Below are 24,119 nucleotides of genomic sequence, written 5' to 3'. Positions count from 1 at the left end.
ATGTTACATTTTCCCAAGGCCTGCATCTGTGATATTAATATGCCCAACTTGTATGAAAACAAGGAAAAATGATTCTGAAACATTCTGTGAGTGCTTTAGTAAGAATTTATTTTAATGGTATTATAAATGCATTATAAATTATAATAGCATATAAAATAAGAGTCTAAAGGATCACTTAAATCTTTAAGTTACTTTCCTGCATTTCATGAGAGGAATTACAAGCTATCATGGGATTTGTGAATTTGGAGATTTGCAAAGTTCTTGTGAAAGTCAAGGGCCTTCTCCAAAAATAGAACCTTTATCATAATATATGATAAACATTTCTACAAATGAATCTTGGTCCACATGTCTGATAATTCCTTTAAGATTGCTTCCTAGAAGTGGTTGTATTATTAGATCAATATGTGGCCAAAAAAAAAATCCAAAAAGTCCCCAAAATTCAAAATATTTTCAATATTCTGATTAAAAGTTTCCTATTTAAACTACTTTTTGGGTTAAAGCAATATTTTTAGAAAGCCTCTGAAAATAATGTCCAATAGGAACTTTTTAAAGAAAGGTTCTGTTATTTACCAGTCATTATGATACTGATATAAGATTAATATATTGATATAACAATACCACTGTGGGCTTGTGGAAGTCCAGGTTGGAAATCATCTTGTCCACTACCAGAGATGGCAGGAGAGGAAACTGGGAGTGGAAGACAGCTGAGGAAACCACAATGACCATGGGTTATATGGGTGTGGGTAACCAAAGGAGGTCAAAAAGTAGGAGATTGCAAACATCAACTTCTTCTATTTCTTAGTTTTGTTCAGGGTCAAATCTTGCTTTAAAATACTTGGCAATGTATGAAGTTTCCCATCAGGGGACAAAGGAAAGGTTTTCCCTCTTTCTTGGATTTCCTTTACTTCCTGAGATTTCTGTATTGAGAAACTCACACTCAGAGTCCCGTGAAGGGACACTGGGAGACCAGAGGAATCCACAGAAAGTTCCACAGAGCCTCTGTGCTCTCAGCAGAAGTAACAATATGCAAATCGGCCAGCGTTGGGGTGACAAGGGTCACATATAAATAGAATGCTTGAAAAGCCAAATATAGAGCATGTATTCTGAGAAAAGCACACAAACAAGAAGTGGGTATTAATGAAACAGCTTATCTGGCCATTCAAGGCAGCCCTGTAAATGAATAGTAGATTCCCAAAACCATGTGCACTTACATAAACCCCAGAGCTGATAGGAATCAAGTATAAAATGCTGCCCTTACTGAGATAACTCAGATAATCAAGATCCACTGGCTTGAAATTCTCACTGCCAGCACAGCAGTCTGAAGTTGACCTGGTATGCTCAAGCTTGGTGGGGGGAGCGGCATCCACCATTATGGAGGCTTGAGTAGGCAGTTTTCCCCTCACAGTGTAAACAAAGCCGGGATGTTTGAACCAGGCAGAGCCCACCACAGCTCAGCAAAGCCTCTGTAGCCAGACTGCCTTTCTAGATTCCTCCTCTCTGGGCAGGGCATCTCTGAAAGAAAGGCAGCAGCCCCAGTCAGGGGATTATAGATAAAACTCCCATCTCCCTGGGACAGAGCACCTGGGGGAAGGGGTGGCTGTGGGCACGGCTTCAGCAGAATTAAATGTTCCTGCCTGCCAGCTTTGAAGAGAGCAGCGGATCTCCCAGCACAGCGCTCGAGCTCCACTAAGGGACAGACTGCCTCCTCAAGTGGGTCCCTGACACCCCAGGTAACCTGACTGGGAGACACCTCCCAGCAGAGGTCGACAGACACCTTATACAGGAGAGCTCTGGCTGACATCTGGCAAGTGTCCCTCTGGGACAAAGCTTCCAGAGGAAGGAACAAGCAGCAATCTTTGCTGGGCTGCAGCCTTTACTGGTGTTACTCAGGCAAACAGGGTCTGGAGTGGACCTCCAGCAAACTCCAGCAGACCTGCAACTGAGAGGCCTGTTAGAAGGAAAACTAACAAACAGAAATGAATAGCATCAACAGCAACAAAAAGGACGTCCACACAAAACCCTATCTGAAGGTCACCAACAACAAAGACCAAAGGTAGATAAATCCACAAAGGTGAGGAAAAACCAGTGCAAAAAGGCTGAAAATTCCAAAAACTAGAACACCTCTTCTCCTCCAAAGGATCACAACTCCTGACCAGCAAGCAAACAAAACTGGACAGAGAATTAACAGAAGTAGGCTTCAAAAGGTGTGTAAAAACAAACTCTTCCAAGCTAAAGGAACATGTTCTAACCCAATGCAAGGAAGCTAAGAACTTTGTAAAAAGGTTAGACGAATTGCTAGCTAGAATAACCAGTTTAGAGAAGAACATAAGTGACCTGATGGAGCTCAAAAACACAGCATGAGAACTTCATGATGCATACACAAGAATCAATAGCTGAATCAATCAACCAGAAGAAAGAATATCAGAGAGACTGAAGATCAACTTAATGAAATAAAGTATGAAGACAAGATTAGAGAAAAAAGAATGAAAAGGAATGAACAAAGCCTCCAAGAAATATGGGTCTATGTGAAAAGACCAAACCTACGTTTCATTGGTGTAGCTGAAAGTGACAGGGAGAATGGAACCAAGTTGGAAAACACTCTTCAGGATATTATCCAGGAGAACTTCCCCAACCTAGCAAGGCAGGCCAACATTCAAACTCAGAAAACACAGAGAACACCACAAAGATACTCCTTGAGAAGAGCAACCCCAAGACACATACTCATCAGATTCACCAAGGTTGAAATGAAGGAAAAAATGTTAAGGGCAGCCAGAGAGAAAGGTCAGGTTACTCAAAAAGGGAAGCCCATCAGAAAAACAGTGGTTCTCTCTGCAGAAACCCTACAAGCCAGAAGAGAGTGAGGGCCAATATTCAACATTCTTAAAGAATTTTCAACCAAGAATTTCATATCCAGCCAAATTAAGCTTCATAAGTGAAGGAGAAATAAACTCCTTTAAAGACAAGGAAATGCTGAGAGATTTTTGTCACCACCAGGCCTGCCTTAGCTCCTGAAAGAAGCACTAAATATGGAAAGGAATAACCCATACCAGCCTCTACAAAAACATACCAAATTGTAAAGGCCATCGACGCTATGAAGAAACTGCATCAACCAATGGGCAAAATGACCAGCTAGCATCATAATGACAGGATCAAATTCACACATAACAATATTAACCTTAAATGTAAATGGGCTAAATGCCCCAATTAAAAGATACACACTGGCAAATTGGATAAAGAGTCAAGACCCATTGGTGTGCTGTATTCAGGAGACCCATCTCATATGCAAAGACACACATAGGCTCAAAATAAAGGGATGGAGGAATATTTACCAAGCAAATGGAAAGCAAAAAAAAGCAGAGGTTGCAATCCTAGTCTCTGACAAAACAGACTTTAAACCAACAAAGACAAAAAGAGACAAAGAAGGGCATTACAAAATGGTAAAGGGATCAATGCAACAAGAAGAGTTAACTATCCTAAATATATATGCAGCCAATACAGGAGCACCCAGATTCATAAAGTAAGTTCTCAGAGACCTACAAAGAGACTTAGACTCCCACACAATTATAGTGGGAGACTTTAACACCCCATTGTCAATATTAGACAGATCAACGAGACAGAAAATTAACAAGGATATTCAGCACTTGAACTCAGCTCTGCACCAAGCGGACCTAATAGACATCTACAGAACTCTCTACCCCAAATCAACAGAATATACATTCTTCTCAGCACCACATTGCATTTATTCTAAAACTGACCACATAATTGGAAGTAAAACACTACTCAGCAAATGCAAAAGAACAGAAATCATAACAAACAGTCTCAGACCACAGTGCAATCAAAGTAGAACTCAGGATTAAGAAACTCACTCAAAACCACACAACTACATGGAAACTGAACAACTTGCTCCTGAATGACTACTGGGTAAATAATGAAATAAAGGCAGAAATAAATAAGTTATTTGAAACCAATGAGAACAAAGAAACAATGTACCAGAATCTCTGGGACATAGATAAAGTATTGTTTAGAGGGAAATTTATAGCACTAAATGCCCACAGGAGAAAGAGGGAAATATCTAAAATCGACATCTTAACATCACAATTAAAATAACTAGAGAAGAAAGAGCAAACAAATCCAAAAGCTAGCAGAAGACAAGAAATAACTAAGATCAGAACAGAACTGAAGGAGATAGAGACACGAAAAACCCTTCAAAATATCAATGAATCCAGGAGTTGGTTTTTTGAAAAGATTAACAAAATAGACAGACCACTAGCCAGAATAATAAAGAGGAAAAGAGAGAAGAGTCAAATAGACACAATAAAAAGTGATAAAGGGGATATCACCACCGATCCCACAGAAAAACAAACTACCATCAGAGAATACTATAAATACCTCTATGCAAATAAACTAGAAAATCTAGAAGAAATGGATAAATTCTTGGACACATACAACCTCCCAAGACTAAACCAGGAAGAAGTTGAATCTCTGAATAGACCAATAACAAGTTCTGAAATTGAGGCAGTAATTAATAGTCTACCAACCAAAAAAAGCCCAAGACCAGAGAGATTCACAGCTGAACTGTACCAGAAATACAAAGAGGAGCTGGTACCATTCCTTCTGAAACTATTCTAAACAATAGAAAAAGAAAAACTCCTCCTTGACTCATTTTATCAGGCCAGCCTCATCCTGATACCAAAACCAGGAAGAGACACAACAAAAAAAGAAAATTTCAGGCCAATATCCCTGATGAACATCCGTGCGAAAATCCTCAGTAAAATACTGGCAAACCAAATCCACCAGCACGCCCAAAAGCTTATTCACCATGATCAAGTTGGCTTCATCACTGAGATGTAAGGCTGATTCAACATAGGTAAATCAATAAACATAATCCATCACATAAACAGAACCAATGATTAAAACCACATATTATCTCAACAGATGCAGAAAAGGCCTTTGATAAAATTCAGCACCCCTTCATGCTAAAATCTCTCAATAAACTAGGTATTAAGGGAATATATCTCAAAATAATAAGAGCTATTTATGACAAACCCACAGTCGATATCATACTGAATGGGCAAAAGCTGGAAACATTCCCTTTGAAAACTGGCACAAGACAAGGATGCCCTCTCTCGCCACTTCTGTTCAACATAGTATTGGAAGTTCTGACCAGGGCAATCAGGCAAGACAAAGAAATAAAGTGTATTCAAATAGGAAGAGGGGAAATCAAATTGTCTCTGTTTGCAGATGACATGATTAGAAAACCCCATCGTCTCAGCCCAAAATCTCCTTAAGCTGACAAGCAACTTCAGCAAAGTTTCAGGATACAAAATCAATGTGCAAAAATTACAAGCATTCCTATACACCAATAATAGACAGAAAGCCAAATGATGAGTAAACTCCCATTCACAATAGCTACAAAGAGAACAAAATACCTAGAAATACACGAACAAGGGATATGAAGGACCTTTTCAAGGAGAACTACAAACCACTGTTCTAGGACATAAGAGAGGACACAAACAATGGGAAAACATCCCATGCTTGTGGATAGGAAGAATCAATATTGTGAAAATGGCCATACTGCCCAAAGTAATTTACAGATTCAGTGCTAACCCCATCAAGCTACCATTGACTTTCTTCACAGAATTAGAAAAAACTACTTTAAACTTCATATGGAACCAAAAAAGAGCCCCTATAGCCAAGACAATCCTAAGCATAAAGAACAAAGCTGGAGGCATTATGCTACCTGACTTCAAACTATACTACAAGGCTACAGCAACCAAAACAGCATGGTACTGCTACCAAAAGGGATATATAGACCAATTGAACAGAACAGAGGCCTCAGAAATAATGCCACACACCTGCAACTATCTGATCTTTGACAAACCTGACAAAAACAAGCAATGGAGAAAGGATTCCCTACTTAATAAACGGTGTTGGGAAAACTGGCTAGCCATATGCAGAAAACTGAAACTGGACCCCTTCCTTACACCTTATACAAAAATTAATTCAAGATGGATTAAAGACTTAAAAATAAGACCTAAAACCATAAAAACTCTAGAAGAAAACCTAGGCAATACCATTCAGGACATAGGCATGGGCAAAGACTTCATGACTAAAACACCAAAAGCAATGGCAACAAAAGCCAAAATTTACAAATGGAACCTAATTAAAGAGCTTTGGCACAGCAAAAGAAACTATCATCAGAGTGAAGAGGCAACCTACAGAATGGAGGTAAATTTTTTCAATCTATCCATCTGACAAAGGACTAATATCCAGAATCTACAAGGAACTTAAACTTACAAGAAAAAAACAAACAACATCATCAAAAAGTGGGCAAAGGATATGAACAGACACTTCTCAAAAGAAGACATTTATGCGGCAACAGACACATGAAAAAATGCCCATCATCACTGGCCGTCAGAGAAATGCAGATCAAAACCACAATAAGATACCATCTCATACCAGTTAGAATAGTGATTATTAAAAAGTCAGGAAACAACAGGTGCTGGAGAGGATGTGGAGAAATAGGAATGGTTTTACACTGTTGGTGGGAGTGTAAATTAGTTCAACCATTGTGGAAGACACTGTGGCAATTCCTCAAGATCTAGAACCAGAAATACCATTTGACTCAGCAATTCCATTACTGGGTATATACCCAAAGGATTGCAAATCATTGTACTATAAAGACACATGCACACATATGTTTATTGTAGCACTATTCATAATAGCAAAGATTTGGAACCAACCCAAATGCCCATCAATGATAGATTGGATAAAGAAAATATGGCACATATACACCATGAAATACTATGCAGCCATAAAAAAGGATGATTCATGTCCTTTGCAGAGACTTGGATGAGGCTGGAAACCATCATTCTCAGCAAACTAACACAGGAAAAGATAACCAAACACTGCATGTTCTCACTCATAAGTGGGAGTTCAACAATATGATCACAAGGACACAGGGAGGGGAACATCACACACCACAGCGTGTTGGGGGCTGGGAGGCTAGGGGAGTAATGGCATTAGGAGAAATACCTAATGTAGATGACGGGTTGATGGGTGCAGCAAACCACTATGGCACATGTATACCTACGTAACAAACTTGCACGTTCTGCACATGTATCCCAGAATTTAAAGTATAATAATAATAATAAAGAATCCCACAGAGCACTGAAAGGAACTTCAGAGAGTTATCTTATCTAACTCTCTTCTCTATCCATAAATGGCAATAAATCCAAAGTTTCATCTAAATTACTCAACATTTATCCAATACATATTCAATGAGAATTTACTGTCTGCCAAGCATACCAGCATCTATATGATAGATGCTGATGGTGCCCATATTAATAAGAAAGCCAGTGATTGTTTTGGATTTTTAAATTTTTTTAATGGGGTAAGTTATTTAAGAAATTGTTAAAAATACCGTTAAGAGAAAGGAACTGTGTCTCTTACCATAGATTCTCCCATTAATGGAACATCTTTTAAAGGTCATGATGTTTTGAGTGAGGGTACCCGTTTTGTCGGAGAAAATGTACTCAATCTGCCCCAGTTCCTCATTGAGCGTGGTCGTCCGAGCCTCTGCAGGTGTTGCTTTTCGAGAATAATACATCTTCCGGTCCCAGTTTATAAAATAACTGTGTCCTAGACGAATTACTTCCACGCTGTCATCCATTAAAATGGAAAAAAAAAGAAATGCTCCATTAATTTCAGAACATACAATATTTTGCCAAAATAAGAAGTCTGCCAAAGTCTTCAGCGTTTAGAGGAAAATGTGGATGCTTTGTCCCTAGGTCACAGGGATCTTTAGAAGCTTCTCGGCAGAGTCTGCTTATAAACCTTTCCAAGTCATTTCCTGCAACACCATAAAACAATAAGCCAGCTTAGGATAAAACTTTAGGGAATGTTTCATGGTTTTCTACATTAAACAGGCCCAGTGGAGATTTTGTGTGTAGCGTATTAGTTTGTGTCTCCTCCTATATGATAGGAGTGGTCCCCAACCTTTTTGTCACTGGGAGCCAGTTTTGTGGAAGACACTTTTCCACAGATCAGGGGAAGGCGGATGGTTTCAGGATAATTCAAGCACATTACATTTAATATGCACTTTATTTCTATTATTACATTGCAATATATAAACCGCTGCGCAGTTCACAATAGGGTTTGCACTCCTTTGAGAATCTAATGTTGCTGCCACAGCTCTGACAGGAGGCGGAGCTCAGGTCTGTGGTCTGGGAGTTGGGGAACTCTGTGGTAGGGGAAACTAATTATTATTGAAGATGTTTGTCTGATGTCTAATCTAAAGAAATGTGCTGTTGAGAACTTTCTCTCCAATACATTGTTTGATGTGGCTTCACTTTGCCAAAAGAGATAGAAAATAGTATTTCCACGAAGCAGAACCAAACCATAACAGATACTGAGTGAAAACAGGATGTGTTGTCAAACCACTCTGCCCGTTTACCATGAAAAGAGTGTTGCATCACATTCTAATTACATAATTATGTTAATTATTACAATAATTAATTATTAATATAATTCTGACTACATTCTAGTAATCATTTATGACCTCCCAGCTCCAGAAGCAAAATTTCTATGGCAAAGTGTATGAACTCTCTCAATGCTCAATGTCATACATAATGTCAAACTGATTTCCAAAAACGTCATAGCAACGTGTTTCTACCATCAGATTATTAAGAATTATCTTTCACCATATGCAAATTCAAAAGCTATGTCACTACTGTTTACTGCATTTCTTATCAATGAGTTTAACACTTTTTTCAAATTTTATTGGCCAGTGACATTTCTTCTTGGAATTATCTAATTGTATCTGCCTATTTTATTTTTCCTATTCTGATACCGGTATATTTATTAGTGATTTGTAAGAATTCTATAGTTATTAAGTCTATTAATTCTGTCAAAAAAACAACGCAAATATTTTATCCAATTTATCATTTGTCTTTTTTTTTTTTTTTTTATTGAGACGGAGTTCCACTCTTGTTGCCCAAGCTGGAGTGCAATGGTGCTATCTCGGCTCGCTGCAACCTCTGCCTCCCTGGTTCAAGCGATTCCCCGCCTCAGCCTCCAGAGCAGCTGGGATTACAGGCATGCTCCACCATGCCTGGCTAATTTTTTTGTATTTTTAGTAGAGACGGGGTTTCGCCATGTTGTTCAGGCTGGTCTCAAACTCCTGACCTCAGGTGATCCACTCACCTTGGCCACCTAAAGTGCTGGGATTATAGGTGTGCGCCACTGCACCTGGCCACTTGTCCTCTTTTTTTTTTTTTTTTTTTTTTTTTTTTTAGAGACGAGGTCTTGCCATGTTGCCCAGGTTGGCCTCAAATTCCTGAGCTCAAGCGATCCTCCCACCTCTGCCTCTAGAGTAGCTGGGACTACATGTACCACCACAGCTGGCTGATGGTCTTTTCATTTTATTTCCAGTTTTTTGATATGAAGTTTTCTCTTTCTAAAGGATCAAATTCATCAGAAGTTTATACTTTGTTTTATAGTTTTGTTTAGATAAGCCTTATCTATGCCAAGATTATATATACAGATATCTATATTTTAATTGTTTTTATTGATTTTTTCATAATTACTTATCCCAATTGAAATTTATGATTGAAATTGAAAGTTTGATGTACATATGAGGAGCAAATTTCAAGTTTTCCAAACAAGAAGATGTTACATCAACATTTGTTGAACAATCAATCATTTCCCCATTAAGCTGGGATGCTTTCTGTGTCACAAATAAATCATTTTACTCACTACCATCTGATTTATGGATTTCAATTTTATTCATTGATATGACACTTAATGCATCTCTTGTTTTCATTACCGTAGCTTTATAATAACTGGCAATACATAGAAGAAACAAAATCACCTTTATTCTCTTCCTCTTCAAAAACTCTTAACTATAATCACCCATTTATTTTTCCTGATAGAATCAATGTATTCATCGAAGTAAACATTTGAATAAATGTATTAATTTTCCTACAAAATTTATTTGAGATTTTGGTTAGGTCTATGTTAAACTCTTAATTATTTGAAAAGAACTGATATTTTATAAACTTAAATACAACTTCAAGGAGAAGGTCAAATCTTTTTAGGAATTCCATTTTTTAAAGTACCTCAATTAGTTAAGGAATTTTAGTTTAGTTTAGTTTTGCTTTTTCACATAGGTTCATACCATAGCCTTATAGATTTGTTCAGTCGTCCCTTGAATCCATGGGGGATTGGTTACAGGACTCCCAATCTGAGGATGCTCAAGTCCCTTACATAAAATGGCATAGTATTTGCATATAGCCTACCCATATCCTCTTGTATACTTTAAGTCATCTCTAGATTACTTATAATACCTAATACAATGTAAATGCTATGTAAATAGTTCTTATACTGTATTGTTTAGGGAATAATGATAAGAAAAAAACTCTGTACATGTTCAGTACAGATACAACCATCCTTTTTTTTTCAAATATTTCCCATCTATGGTTGGTAGAGTCCATAGATACAAAACCCATGGATACAAAGGGCAGAATTTAAACTTTTTTTTGATAGGATAAGTTTTTAAATTGTTGTTGTACTAAAATAAAGCTTTTAATTTTTGTAATGTTACTTTCATAATTAGACATAACTAAATTATCCTACTGAAAGTTTTACAGATTATTCTTATGGATTGACTAGATTTATAATCATATTATTATCTGTGTTCTTCCTTTCCAATAGGTTTATTTCAGTTTCATGTCTTATCTTATTCATGGATATTTCAGTTTCATGTCTTTGTACTTTAACAAGGATATCCAGAACAGTAGAAAATAGTTATGGTAATAGCAGGTACCATAGCTTATTTCTGATCTTAGTGGAAATTAATCCTTGGTTTCTCTCATCTGTAGAGTGAGAAAGTTGGGCTAGATGACACTCAAATCGTTTCTGGTTATTAAATTCTATACTTCAAGTTCTAAAAGTACATGACATACCTACGTTTCCCTCCCCAAAAGAGGTTTGGGGCCAATTCATTTTTAACTATTTGAATGGTAGCACATTTTTTCTCCCTAACTAAAATTACACTGTGACTATGTAGAGTGTGATATGATATTAAGATACATAACTCACACTCTTTATTTATTTATTTATCTTCATGTATGGTTTACTCGTCTGCATCCCACCCCACCCCCACCCTCCATGTAAATTCCTCGCTAGCTAGTCTGATTCAGCTTTATTTTCCTTATTCCTTTCACTCAAAAAGCATTAGCACTTACAACAGGCTGGGGTAGTATCTTGCCCATCAGAGGCAGTCAATCAGTGTTGGGTGTACGAATTTTAACTCTTTGGACTCTAATTTCACCAATAGGGATATTAAGACTTAGAGAGATAAAGTGACTAACCCAACGTCACATCAATAATTAGCCACAGAGCCAAGACTAGAACTCAGGGATTTGGGAAAGCCAGTGCAGACCAGGCCTTAAGAATGGCATTATGAGGGTCACAATACAAACCATGAAGTTTTTTATTTATCTGAAAATCGAGTAGCTCCCTGTAATCTTAAACCAAAGTGAATGAAACAGAATTTGACTGTTCTGTGTTATAGTATAAGCCAATGGAAGTATTCAAAACTTATTCAAATTCCTAGAGCTTAAAAGTCTGAAGAGAAAATGGGCATCGTTTTTGTTTGGGAAAAGAGGATTCAGAAGAGCCACAGTGGAACATTCAGCTCTTTCTTTTACAATAGCAGAGAAAAGGAGAAAAATATTCAGAGTTAGCATACTCTGGCCACTTAGTGTTTTCTGCCTGAATACTCGCAGAACAGAGCTTATAATTTCACCCAGTCTCGGGCAAAACAAGCAACACAGAAATGAACTCCTATTACTTTGGAAAGAACACTCAAAAGCTAATTCCTTGGGGAAACAATGGTTGCATTTCTTAAGATTATGTATTTTTTAAAAAACTGTAGCTGGGTCCGCCTTAACACAACAGATAAACAAATTGACAACATAGAAACATCCTACCAAAATAAATGTCCTTTCCTCGCCTGGAATTGTTAACCATTCAGAGCAAATACTGAACTTCTATCCTCAAGTGACATATGGCACTAATTTACTCTTTGTACATATTCTAAAGCCTAATAGAAGCTTTGGCAGAAGGTCTTCATCATTCTGGACAGAAATACCTGGGAGTTCTCTTTTTCTATGTCTCAATCTTTAGGACTGCGTAACCTGAAATTCCTTGGAATGCTTTTTCCCTCGAGTTAAGATCAGAATCACTGTACTTATTTGGCGAGAGAAAGGCTCTCATTTGTCTTCGTAATTTCCATGCCTTACAACTAGGACAGAACTCTAGACTCTTTTTTTTCTTTTGATTTCTTCACTGAGTAATAAATCATACATAGCTTAGGGATAGAGGAAAACACTGTCCCAACTCTCAGAAGACTTCTGTCCCTCATTAGCTCACGATCCTGAGCAAATCCTCTCATCATTTTGAAAGCAGTTCAGCAAATCCTACTTCATAAGATTGTTGGGCAACATGAATGAGATAAAGTATGTGGACGTGTAAAATATAAAATGCTAAAAAAAAGAGAAAAGCATTCACAGAGTCTTAAAGTATCATATTTCATGGTATATTACAGAACATTAGTAATTTTGAAAATTATAAGAATGCATAAGAAAGTAGTTTTTAAGTGATAACGTATCATGCTGAATCACTTTATATATATAAAATGTTACCTAAAGGTAAGGTGGTATTATGTGGAGGATAAAGCAACTCAGAAATTAATCTTTTAATCCCCTTTTTTAATGGGGAAGCACATATTTGACAAACTAACCAAGGCACAGAGAAGTCAAGCACTTTCTCCAAGGTCACACAGCTTTTAGTGGCAGTACCGAGACCAGAAACTGGGTTTGGACTATTACAAATACGTTTTCTGTCTAATGAACCATGGCACATTAGAAGTATAAGGAATGCCAAACTGAGAATCTACCTTTGGTATCATTAAAAAAAAAAATCAATCTTTCAAATCATTAAATGAAAATGCCAATGTTCTTCAAAGAAAGAATGTATACAGAATATACGTCCTTCGTGAGGACATATGAAACTGCATATGTGCAGATGGAAAGCCACTATGCACATTTATTATTCATTTAGGACATAAAGGAATGCTATAAAAGCTGACTGTAGCTCTTCCGGCAAAAAGCAGGATTTATTACAGACTTTATAATTGGATACAAGCATGAGAGGTCCTCAAAATCAAAGATGAGCCAGTAGGATATAGTTTAAATAGAGCCTCTCTGACCACAGCTCCAGAGAGCCCAAAGCAATTTGTGGTATTGTGGCCACATGCCACTACTTCAAGTCAATTTCCCACAACTTGGCATTTCAGTTTCCTGACCACTATCCAAAACAAGGGTGGATTTTGTGCATTAAACTTCCCTTGCTTCATCATAGCTAGGTTTTTGAAGAGAGATAAAAAGGGGTGTATAAAAATAAGTGGGGATTTAGAGCTGATGATTTTGTGTATTGTTGAAGTATTGATGATGAGAAGTGTCAAACAACCAAGTCCCATCTTGGCTCCAGTGTTTTTGGGACAGTTTGGCTCAGTCTTGTTAGGATCGGGATCAAGAATGTCCCAGGTACAGATTCTAGGGCCAATTTCTAATACTTATCAAATACACACACATATACATATATGCATATACATGTATCTAAATAAAGAGGTGTGTGTGTATGTTCTTTGTGTGTAGAGAGACAGAGAGGCAAAAAGAGAGACCACCTTAGCTCTAATTTATGGGATCAAATCTAATCCTGACAGATCAAATTGTAGTAGAAGTTATAAATCATACTTCTTATCTTACAATGGACTAGCATCACCTACTATATTTTAACTCCTTTATGAATGTACTTATAGTTACTAATAATAATAGGAAAAGCTAATATTCATTAAGCTTTTATAATGTGTTAGGAATTCTTAGAGCTTTATAGGCATGTATTCACTCCTCATACAATCCTATGAGGTAGAACTATAATTTTCTTCATTTTTAAAATGAGGGAACTGAGGCACTAGAAGACGAAGTTACTTGCCCAAGATTATGGAGCTAGTAAGTGGTAGAACAGGACCTGAATCCATGTATCTATAGAGCCAGCCTAGTGGCAAAGAGGCACCCCCTCTATAGATCTCCCCAATGTTCTTCCTTTTCTTACTCAAAATTAACCAATTCTAATTGATCAGGTTACATGAGATTATATTGTAGTCCATGTCTTACAGAGAAAAACATTTCTAAGAAACCAAATCAAATCAAGAAGAAAATGAACCACATTTATTATAATTTGAAAACATAAAAGTTAAACAGATTAAACAGCTAAGCTGTCCCATTTGAAACAGATGTCACAAATCATAAGCAGTTAAGAGCAAGATATCTATTGCACTGCTGAAATTTTAAAACAAACAAAAATGATTACTGGAAACAAAGGTTTGGATGAAATTATTTCATTAAAATGTAAACTCTCATCTTACCTCACATATAAGGAAATGGGTACAACTGTATTGAGAATAATAATATATGACCAGAATGTTAAGAATCCGGAGAACACAGAGCTCTTCTCTCCTTCATTCCAAAAGAGGAAAGTTCTAAATTGGTCCCCAATTTGACTCTCCCAGATTGAATTTCCTATTGCAAGAATAATTCCCAAGCATATCAGAAACCCAAAAATCTGAAATAAGATAGAAGTCTGGTTAAGGTTAACTTGAACCCAAAATTAGTCATATCAACATGATCTAATTATGCGTCTAACTCCAAGAAATAGTCATTTGAAAAGCAAGTATGCAAACCTCTTCTTACCATTAGTCATATGAATAAAATTTCAAATTTTTATGTCAGGAACTCAGCTAAATATTTTACATACATTTTCTCACTGAATCTGCCCATTGACGCTCTAAGATGGGAACAGTCATTATTCCCACTTTACAGTTTAAAAACAAAGTAAAATAGAAGCACCATAAAGACTATGTAACTTGTCTATGTTCACATAGTTAACAACTTCACATCCTCAATTTGTGGTAAGTAGGTATATTTAGGTGGCTTAATTAAAGGAGACCATATGCACTGATTTGTCCTGGATGGCCCCAGTTTACAACCATTGTCCAGATGTAATAGTAATCATGTTGCATTTCACCTTCAAAAGTGTCCTGTTTGGATGATAAATTATATGGCCACCCAAGGCATAAATGCAAAAGAAAATATCAGTGATAAAGAACAATTTCAGACTAACCAAGTCTCTTGGCTATAGATCTGGCTACACAATCCTTACTTGAGGTCAACAAGAAATGTAAGGATAACTAAAATACTTCATGACATGTATACTTTACTTTTAGGATACAAATGTGGGAAGCAACTTGAAAACCATTAGCAGACACTTACATTGTTATTAGTAACAGAATTAGAAAAACACATATTTGTAGGTATAACAACTAGAGAGACAACAAGGTCAATCTACAGTGAGTCTAAAACCCTTCCTGGGAAAGGAAAGGCCACAGACTCAGTGAACATGGTTAAGACCTGAGTTGAAGAAGATGTTGCGGAGACTTTGTTCAGCTGAGTGTCACACTATGTTGGGAGCTGAGACCAGCCAATGTAGAGGGAAGAGTAGGGCTAGAGAACAGAAATGGATTTTTCCTCTATTTCCTTTTTCTTCCAAGAAAGAATATTCAGAAATTCTAGAGCTGCTTTCTTCCTTATTCCATAATATGGGCATGTAAGAATAGGTGTATAAGAAGAAAAGATTGGGAAAAGTCTGATTTAAAGTATATTAGAAAACCATATATGAGAGAAAAGTAGGACTGTGAATCCCCAAAACTTCTATGACTTTGGTACCTATATTATAGTATCCTCTTTAATGGCTGAGACTACAAATTAATTAAACATGACTTTAGAGCATTAAAATTTAATGTAAAATACATTAAATGCCATAATTTAAGAATTGATTTGGCTTATAACTCCCCAGTGGGTCATCCTATTTTCTAGCATGAAAGATAGGGTCAGTTTGCTCTGTGGTGGGTAGACACACCCTGCATGCCCTGAAGTGGAGTCAGGGCTATTTAAATGAGAAATTCCTTGGGGGCAGAAGGGTAACAAACCCTTATGGGCATGTCTTCTTGGTCTCATAGGCTCTGTATGAAGGTGACTGGTATTGCTGGAGAAAACCCCAGGTCTGCAGGTGATACTGAAAGTAAAACACAAAGCCGGGCCAATATTTTGTGCACAGCAAGTGCTAATTTCCTTCTTTCCTTATTCAGAGTACAACTATTACATATCAGGTAAGCAAATACATATTGAGCTCAGATTCTTTATGATTGTGAGCCTGTGATAGGGTACATGTGAAAACATGGTTTGAAGTCACAGTCTTTATATTTTAAAGTGGCTGTCTTCGAATTTTACCCCTATACAAGCAGACAAAGTAGTATTACACAAAGACTAGATATTATATCAATAATAAGAGGTAGCACAGGCTTAACTGACAAAAGGATGGAATGTAAGGAATATCTGAATATTTTTGGTAATCGGGTGGTAGAGAAGATCATTTCAAAAGAATCAGAAGTAAAAAAACAAACAAACAAAACAGTTAATAAGAGAAAGATAATCATGAGCTAAGGAGGTTAGAGGTCTCTGTGAAGGAGGAGAACTGTGAGGTGGGGCTCAAAGGATTCATAACCAGAACCACCTACATAATTTTCAGGGTTCAGTGCAAAATGAAAATGTGGGACCTTCTGTTCTAAAAGTATTAAGAATTTCTAGATGGCAACAGAAGTTCAATAAACCAAACATAAGGCCCTCTGAGTGTGGGGCCCTGTGTGGTTACACAGATTACACGCCCATGAAGCCAGCCTTGCCCACCATAAGCTATGTATAGAGGATCTGAAAAAAAGTAAGATAACAAAAACATCAAACTGCCTTAAAAACTATGTTTGGTTTTCCAAAAACAAATCCTTGGGATATGGGGAATTTGCAAGACCATGAATACTTCCATAAACACTAACCTACCTCTCATGATAAATTCTACCACTGATTGAGAAATTAGCATAATCTAGAAAATAGAAGGCAGTGTAACTGAGCCTCAAATGCAAAATCCCCAAAAACAAACTCCACAAGGAGAATATAGGCTTCTTAAAGAATTCCCAGCAAGATACAGTAAATATATTAAGATAACAATGACTAGTGATATTGCCTAGTTTTGTAACTTACCCATAGTACTAGAGTATTCATCAATCTATCAATGCTTGTCCTTTTAAACTTTGTCTTACCACTATTCTGCATTAGTTTAGTGTCAGGGCCTGCAAAAACAAAAAAAGTAAATAACTTTGAAATGATATGATTATGTATTCTTATTCTTATTATTGCTCACATCAAATGTCTCTGAAAGAAAAAAATATATATTTTTCACAATAATTTAACTTTTATTAAGAGCAAGGGCCATTAAATTGTATACGATTCTCAACAATTAGGTTAACAACAATCCTGGAAACTGCAAGAGATGTGGTCTTCTTAGACCAGGATATATACAGTTAGAACTTGTAGTTGATAGGTTTAAGTAAAGCTATTTTTTCAAAGTCTATGCACAAATAGGCTTCTAGTTTGACATAGTTAAAGATAACACAGTCAAGAAAAGTGAGGAATAATTTGGAAATATTAAAAAGAATGCAGCAACAAACACAATTCAGAACACTAAGGTAAAAAATGGAAAAATAAGAAATCAAATTCTAGATCTGTTTCCCAAAAAGATTTGAGAGGTCCCTTTGAAGGAGAAACTAGAATAGCCCCCAAAATACATAAGCAAGTAATTTAAACCTTTATTGTGTATCATATACTGCATGTATATAACATGTAATTTTTGCAAAGATGAGAACTGTCTTAAACGTTGTGTTAGATTTATTTCAGGTAATTACATTATCCCATGATAAGTGCCTTGTTCCCAGAATTCTAAGCATATAATCAACTGCTTTAGAAGTGGGTTATCAGATGATGAACAAATAAAAATATTGAAAAATATTGTTAAAGAAATTCCTTGTGGACAGAGAAAACGCTAAATAAAAGCAATTAAGTTTTAATTAAAGCTAATTTCTCTAGTGTTTCCTCTCCATGTAGTCTTCTCATGATTTTCAATCCATAGAGCCATTTAATATAGGAGAAAGGGGGAAATTAAAGAAAGGAGAAAAGGGAGGCACACCCAAAATTATATACCACTCCAGAAGTCAGGGAAGGATAGGCACATCCTTAAAAGACTTTCCTTTATGTAAGAGAAAAACAGAAGCAATAATTGAGGTTTCATAACAATTCATTGTCTTAAGTTGGAAATTGCATCCCAGTGTCCTATTCCTAGCTACTGCTGTGTATAGGAGACCACCCACATTTTCTCAGAATCATTTATTAAAATCATATGAACATTGAGGATGGGAAATATTTCTTTTATGGTAAAGATCACAAAGGCCAAATAGTCTGCAACCATAGCACCCTGAACATACTTGATCTCATCTGATCTCAGAAGCTAAGCTAAGCAGGTCAGGCCTGGTTAGTACTTGGATGGGAGACTGCCTGGGGATACTTGGTGCTGTAGGCTTTAAAAAAAAAACACATAAAGTTTGTGGTTGCTAAAAACTGAAATAAGGAAAGACCAGTTAGGTGCTGAAAATGTACATTTCATTAAGCACACAAATGCACACAGACTAATAAGGAATCCTCTTTATGGATTGTTAAGCACTTATGTAAATATAACCACAAGTGTTTATATGCACATCTCTTCTTCTCATTGTCAAAGACCCTGAAAGAATTTTCTGCACTCAACAGCCTCTGTTTTCTTATCTCCCACTCGTTATTCAACCTAGTCTCTGGGCCAATCACAACACCAAAACAGATCTGGTGTTATCATCAATATCCTCCATAACTTCTTGACCACTCAGCAATCTTTGACACTGTTGACTATTCCATCTTTTTGAAACATACTCTCCCTTTAGCTTCTGTGTTATAATGTTCTCCTGCTTTCCTTCCTACCTCTTTGGTAGCTCCTTTCCTGTCTTCCGTGATACTTACCCTCCTTTCCCTTTACCCACTTACTAAAGACTGAGAATCCTTAAGACGCAGGCATAGGTCACCTTATCTTCTTACTCAATCTTCCCTGGACAATGTCACCTAAGACCGTAGCTTTAAGACTAATAGTTTTAATAATATAGACAAGATGTGTATCCCCAGCTCATGCTGTTCCTCTGAGCTCTAAATCCATATATTTAAACCTACGTATTGTGTTTCCTGTATATTTCCATCTGGATTCTTCTAAGGCTTCTCAAGTGGCCCTTGTCCAATCTAGCTTACAATCTTTCTCCAAGCTTCTCATCTCAGTATCATCACCATCCGTCCAGTTGTGAAGATTGGAAGAAACCTCGGTCATAGTGGATAACTTTATCATCCTCACCTTCAAACCTGGTCATCAAAGGTTGTCAATTCAACTTTCTAAAAGCCTTCTGAATTTATCTACTTCCCTTTCCTTTCACAATCTCCGCCCTAATCTAAGGGACTGTCATCTCTCAACTGTAAAAACCTAGAAACTTTGTCTCCCTGCATCCACTCTGCCCCCAAAACTAACCAATATTTTTCCTCCTCCCCAACCCCAGGACCTGCTGTCTATTTACAAACATTACAAACAGTTTTGGCAAGATTAAGCCTTTCACAATTAACACATATATACCCACCTGTTTGACAACTTACAATGGTGTCCCGAAGCTCTTAGGATAAAGATCAAAATTCTGGATACTGACCACAAGGTCTACCAGCGTGATCTAGCCCCTATCCATGTCTCCAGTCCCATATCCATCTGTGTTCTCCATACCCCATACTGGTCTTCTTTTTTGACCTCACTTTCCTTACTCCTGCCACAGGGCCTTGGCCATTGATATGATTTTGGCTTGAGATGAATACCTCTTTCTCTCTCCTACCATACTGAAAATCATACGAGTGAAGGTACTACATTTGCTTTTGTTCACATTTTTAATCCCCAATGAGTAAGTAGGATAATGCCCAGCATATAGTAGACATTCAATAAATAATTTGTAAGTAAATTAATTTTTAAGTAAATTAATTTTTTGAACATCTACATTTCACCTATTATCTCAACTAATGCTTACAACAAACTAACAAATTAGGGACTATTATCCTCAGTTCAATAATAATGAAACTGAGTTTAAAGAATTGAAATTGTGTGAGATTTCTCATCTAGTAAGTGTCAGTGTGAGAATTTGAACCTCGATGTAAGTAATTCTAAAGTTCTTGGTCTTTACTATTTTCTAAAACTATATGAAATAGTCAACCAATATCTAAGACTGTGTCTTATTCAGGATCCTAAAAGGAAATAGATGACACATCGAACAAAGATAATTGGAGGAGGTTTATTTATAAAGGAACTCTTCACAGAAAGCGTAGGTGGGGGCCGGGCGCGGTGGCTCAAGCCTGTAATCCCAGCACTTTGGGAGGCCGAGACGGGCGGATCATGAGGTCAGGAGATCGAGACCATCCTGGCTAACACGGTGAAACCCCGTCTCTATTAAGAAATAGAAAAAACTAGCCGGGCGAGGTGGCGGGCGCCTGTAGTCCCAGCTACTCGGGAGGCTGAGGCCGGAGAATGGCGTGAACCCGGGAGGCGGAGCTTGCAGTGAGCTGAGATCCGGCCACTGCACTCCAGCCTGGGTGACAGAGCGAGACTCCGTCTCAAAAAAAAAAAAAAAAAAAAGAAAGCGTAGGTGGGATTATAGGGGAAACAAAAGGTTAGTGCATTAACGAAGGGCATGTAGCAATCAAGCTGTTTCTCCATCTGAGCCAGAAGGGACGAAGGGAAAGAATGGCTACTGGACTCTAAGGGAAAGAGGTGATAGGAATTTGCAGCCCTTAGAGTAAGAGTGGCCTTCTGCTGATAGATCTGGCCAGCCTGAAGTTACCATACAAGAATGCAGCCTGAAGGAGTAAATACCTTGACTGTAATCTCCTTTCTCCTTTTGATCTCATCCTAGGGAGCCCTGAGACAAAGCCCAACCAGAAGCAGAAGTACAAGGTAACCTGTTAATATAAACCACACAAGTAAGCCTCCTAGGGCAGAAAGAAGGGTGGAAAAAGGTGAGAGGAAATCTGGAGAGGCAGACAGAAGACATCTAGGACAAAAATGCAGTGTGCACTCAAGATGGTACAGACTCCTAGAGACTGTTTAAATGAATATAATTCCTGCCCTCAGAAACAAGATTTTCTCCTCTCTTAAGCGTAAAGAAGGCATTACCAGGGAAGTGTAGCCTAGCTGTTAATATATATTAGACCTTCATAAATAATACGTTTGTAAAGCAAACCATATCTGTGTCATCTATATTCCTTGCACAATTCCTAGTGGTAGGTATAACTAGAGTAATAATACAGAAAGAATACTTAATAATTCATTGGATATTTTTCATTAGACCTAGGTGTTGACCTGGAACTAGTTCCCCAACTAAATGTCTTAAGACTTAGAGGTTTTGCGACATCCATTTGTACATCTCTGACACTGACGAAGCCAACCACTAATTCTTCTGTTTGCCAGCATTCTAATAAAGCTTTCTACCAACATTTGTAACCAGACTAAAGTCAATGCAGGCATGCTCTGCTTTGCAAATATCCACTTGATAAGGTCCCCTGCAAGTGAATACCGTGGCCAAATCACAAGAGAAGGGAGTATTCCCCCTCTCCCTGCTGCCTGCTGCCTGCTGCCAAAGTCCAGAGAGCACTAAGTTTTTCCAACTCTCAGCCTAGAGAGCAGGCTGGGTGCTCTGAATTAAATTTGAAAGGAGGGAGAAGCAGAAAAGGAAAGAAAATAACATTTGTCAAGCATCCTTTTCCATATGCATTATCTCATTGAGCACTTAAAATGACTCTAATGTACTCATTATTATCCCCATGTTACAGCAGAAAAAAAACTAAAGCTTAGGAAGTGTAAGTAACCAAAGCTTACAGTCCTATAGCTGGTAAAAATAATAATAATAATAACAATAAATAAAAAAAATAGTAATAAATCCAAACTCAGGTCTGCCCAATCGAAATTCTGTGAACTTTCTGTTACAATTCCTTGGAGGGAGGCCTGTTCAACTTACCAGCCAACTTCCATGTTTTTCAGAGCATTTTCCCATAAAGGAACCTTACAAAGAAGAACTTGGCCTCTCAGTAGTTCACAACAGCTGCCCTAGCATGAAACATTGCAGCTGAACTTGAGTCCTGAATTAGCCATTCCAAACAAGATCACAGAAACACAAAGTTTGGGGCTTTATCCCATCCATAGGATGAAGCACTTCTATCTCTATGATGACAGGAAGCAAGTCAGGAGGGTATTTCCCATCAGAAGACCACGAAATTTCCCCATCATTAAGTAGGAAGTTAAAGGAATGTTCATGGACAAGCTTAGCTCTCTCTTTATCTGTGTAACGAAATATATGATCATATGTTTATTTCCCCAACTAAAACATAAAAGCTCATTTCTAGGGATTTCCCAGGTCTTTACAACGGCAGTGCCCCAAGCAGCAAGAGCACTGATAACACTGACAGCTGACAGTATTTAGAGGAATTGGGAGAACAATTCTAGGTTTGGAACACTTCTAAGATTTTAATGAACACTTTGTTGTTGTTGAGGAAGGTCAGTTAAGAAAAACATTCCAATTTTGATTGCACATAGTCAAGAGGCCCAAAACACATCTTAATTTGGTGTCACAATAAACAGGACTTTTAAAATCAAGGGCTGGCAATTGAAGCCATGAGTACAATTTGAGTGGCTTTATGAAATGGTGCTACTGTAAGCTTTCTTAGCAAGAGAGGGCCACCTTGGGCCTACATAAATAAAGCAGAGAAAAGAAATATGGTGGGCAAGAAGAGTAAGAGGCACCTCCCCCTACCCTACCCACCCCCATCATGCACAGTCTTTCCAGAACCCACTCTCCTATTTACGAACAGTGGAAAAAGTTATGGAGTATAAACAGAAATGATTACAGGATCAAGAAGCCTTTTCCAAAAGGTCTGCTTGACCTTTGCAAACTACAAAATTAACTGCACAGCCAGGGGCTTTCTTTCATACTCTTACCCACTTTAAAGGCAGATTCATACATAAAATGACAAAGGTGATTAAGATGGGGTTAATAAAGAAAAATTAAGCAGTAGGTATCTAGCACCCACTGTCTAGTTAAAACTCCAGCATCTTTAAGAATAAGATGGCAGTAGTTCCTCATACAGCACGGCCACCTGTACTCTTTTCAGAGCAATGGTGTTTTCTCCTGGTGTCCTACAATCTGAAGCCAGCTCCAGAGCACTACTTCGCATGGAATGAAAGCACTGTGCTCATCAGAACTTGGAGAATCGTAGACTGTGCTAGTGTACGTTGCAGGAAAGGTTCCCATAGAACTAGGTCACATGCTGTACCTGCAAAAATAACCATTCCAAAACACCAGCTGGTATTTCTCAGGATGCAGCCTCTCAGGATTATCTTCTCATTGTTGAGGGAGTGCTTGCTGTCTTTCCAAGAAAGGATTCCCATGAATTTATCTAACTTGTTGTTAGGCGCCTCACAGACAACAATCCCTGGAAAATAAAAAAACAAAACAAACCTCTTTACGACTCACCCAAAATTCTCTTCAGAAGCCCACAGCACTGTTTTACCACTGTTTCCCTTTAACAGCACGGGGTTACATACACAGAATTGTGCTAGAAAAAATAAGCTGGGAGGTAGAGAAATGGAAAGCCATCAACTATTTTGAAACACAGTTTTCTGTACTGTCCAAATAAAAATTTTAAAAAAAGAAAACAAATAACAATAGAAATCTTAAGAGCCATGGGATATTTTTTCTTTTAAAAAAAAAAAAAGAGCATATCTTTACTTCTAGTTTATAACAAATAATTTTTGAAAAGATAAAGCAGTGACTGTCCTAAAAGTTTCTCTTATTCCATCTCTTTCAGCTAAATGTGAACTTTTACACAGTTTAAAATAGCATACTTCCAGTCTCACAACAAAAGTTAACCATCTTTCTAAGCTCATAATCAGGATTTCAGAGGTCCTACTGTATTCCACCAGAAATAAACCTGGGCCTTGTTTGCCACATGTGT

The 24,119-nt window shown here is 37.5% G+C and overlaps 1 protein-coding gene and 1 pseudogene across 1 annotated transcript in view; one reads left to right on the top strand and one right to left on the bottom strand.

Annotated features, from left to right (window-relative positions):
• Positions 1-24,119, bottom strand: part of LOC101023626 (probable phospholipid-transporting ATPase IM) — a 271,533-nt gene that overhangs the window by 122,411 nt on the left and 125,003 nt on the right. Inside the window, exons 11-14 of the mRNA XM_009210142.4 lie at positions 23,439-23,597; positions 17,217-17,305; positions 14,492-14,688; positions 7,453-7,661 (exon numbers count right to left, since the gene is read on the bottom strand). Of these exons, the coding sequence (XP_009208406.2) occupies positions 7,453-7,661; positions 14,492-14,688; positions 17,217-17,305; positions 23,439-23,597 (654 nt within the window). The remainder of the gene's footprint in view (positions 1-7,452; positions 7,662-14,491; positions 14,689-17,216; positions 17,306-23,438; positions 23,598-24,119) is intronic.
• Positions 18,466-18,588, top strand: LOC116276071 (annotated as a pseudogene).

The sequence above is a fragment of the Papio anubis genome, chromosome 7, assembly GCF_008728515.1.
Source record: "Papio anubis isolate 15944 chromosome 7, Panubis1.0, whole genome shotgun sequence".
NCBI classification, from domain to species: Eukaryota; Metazoa; Chordata; class Mammalia; order Primates; family Cercopithecidae; genus Papio; species Papio anubis.
This window is presented reverse-complemented; position numbering and strand designations above follow the sequence as displayed.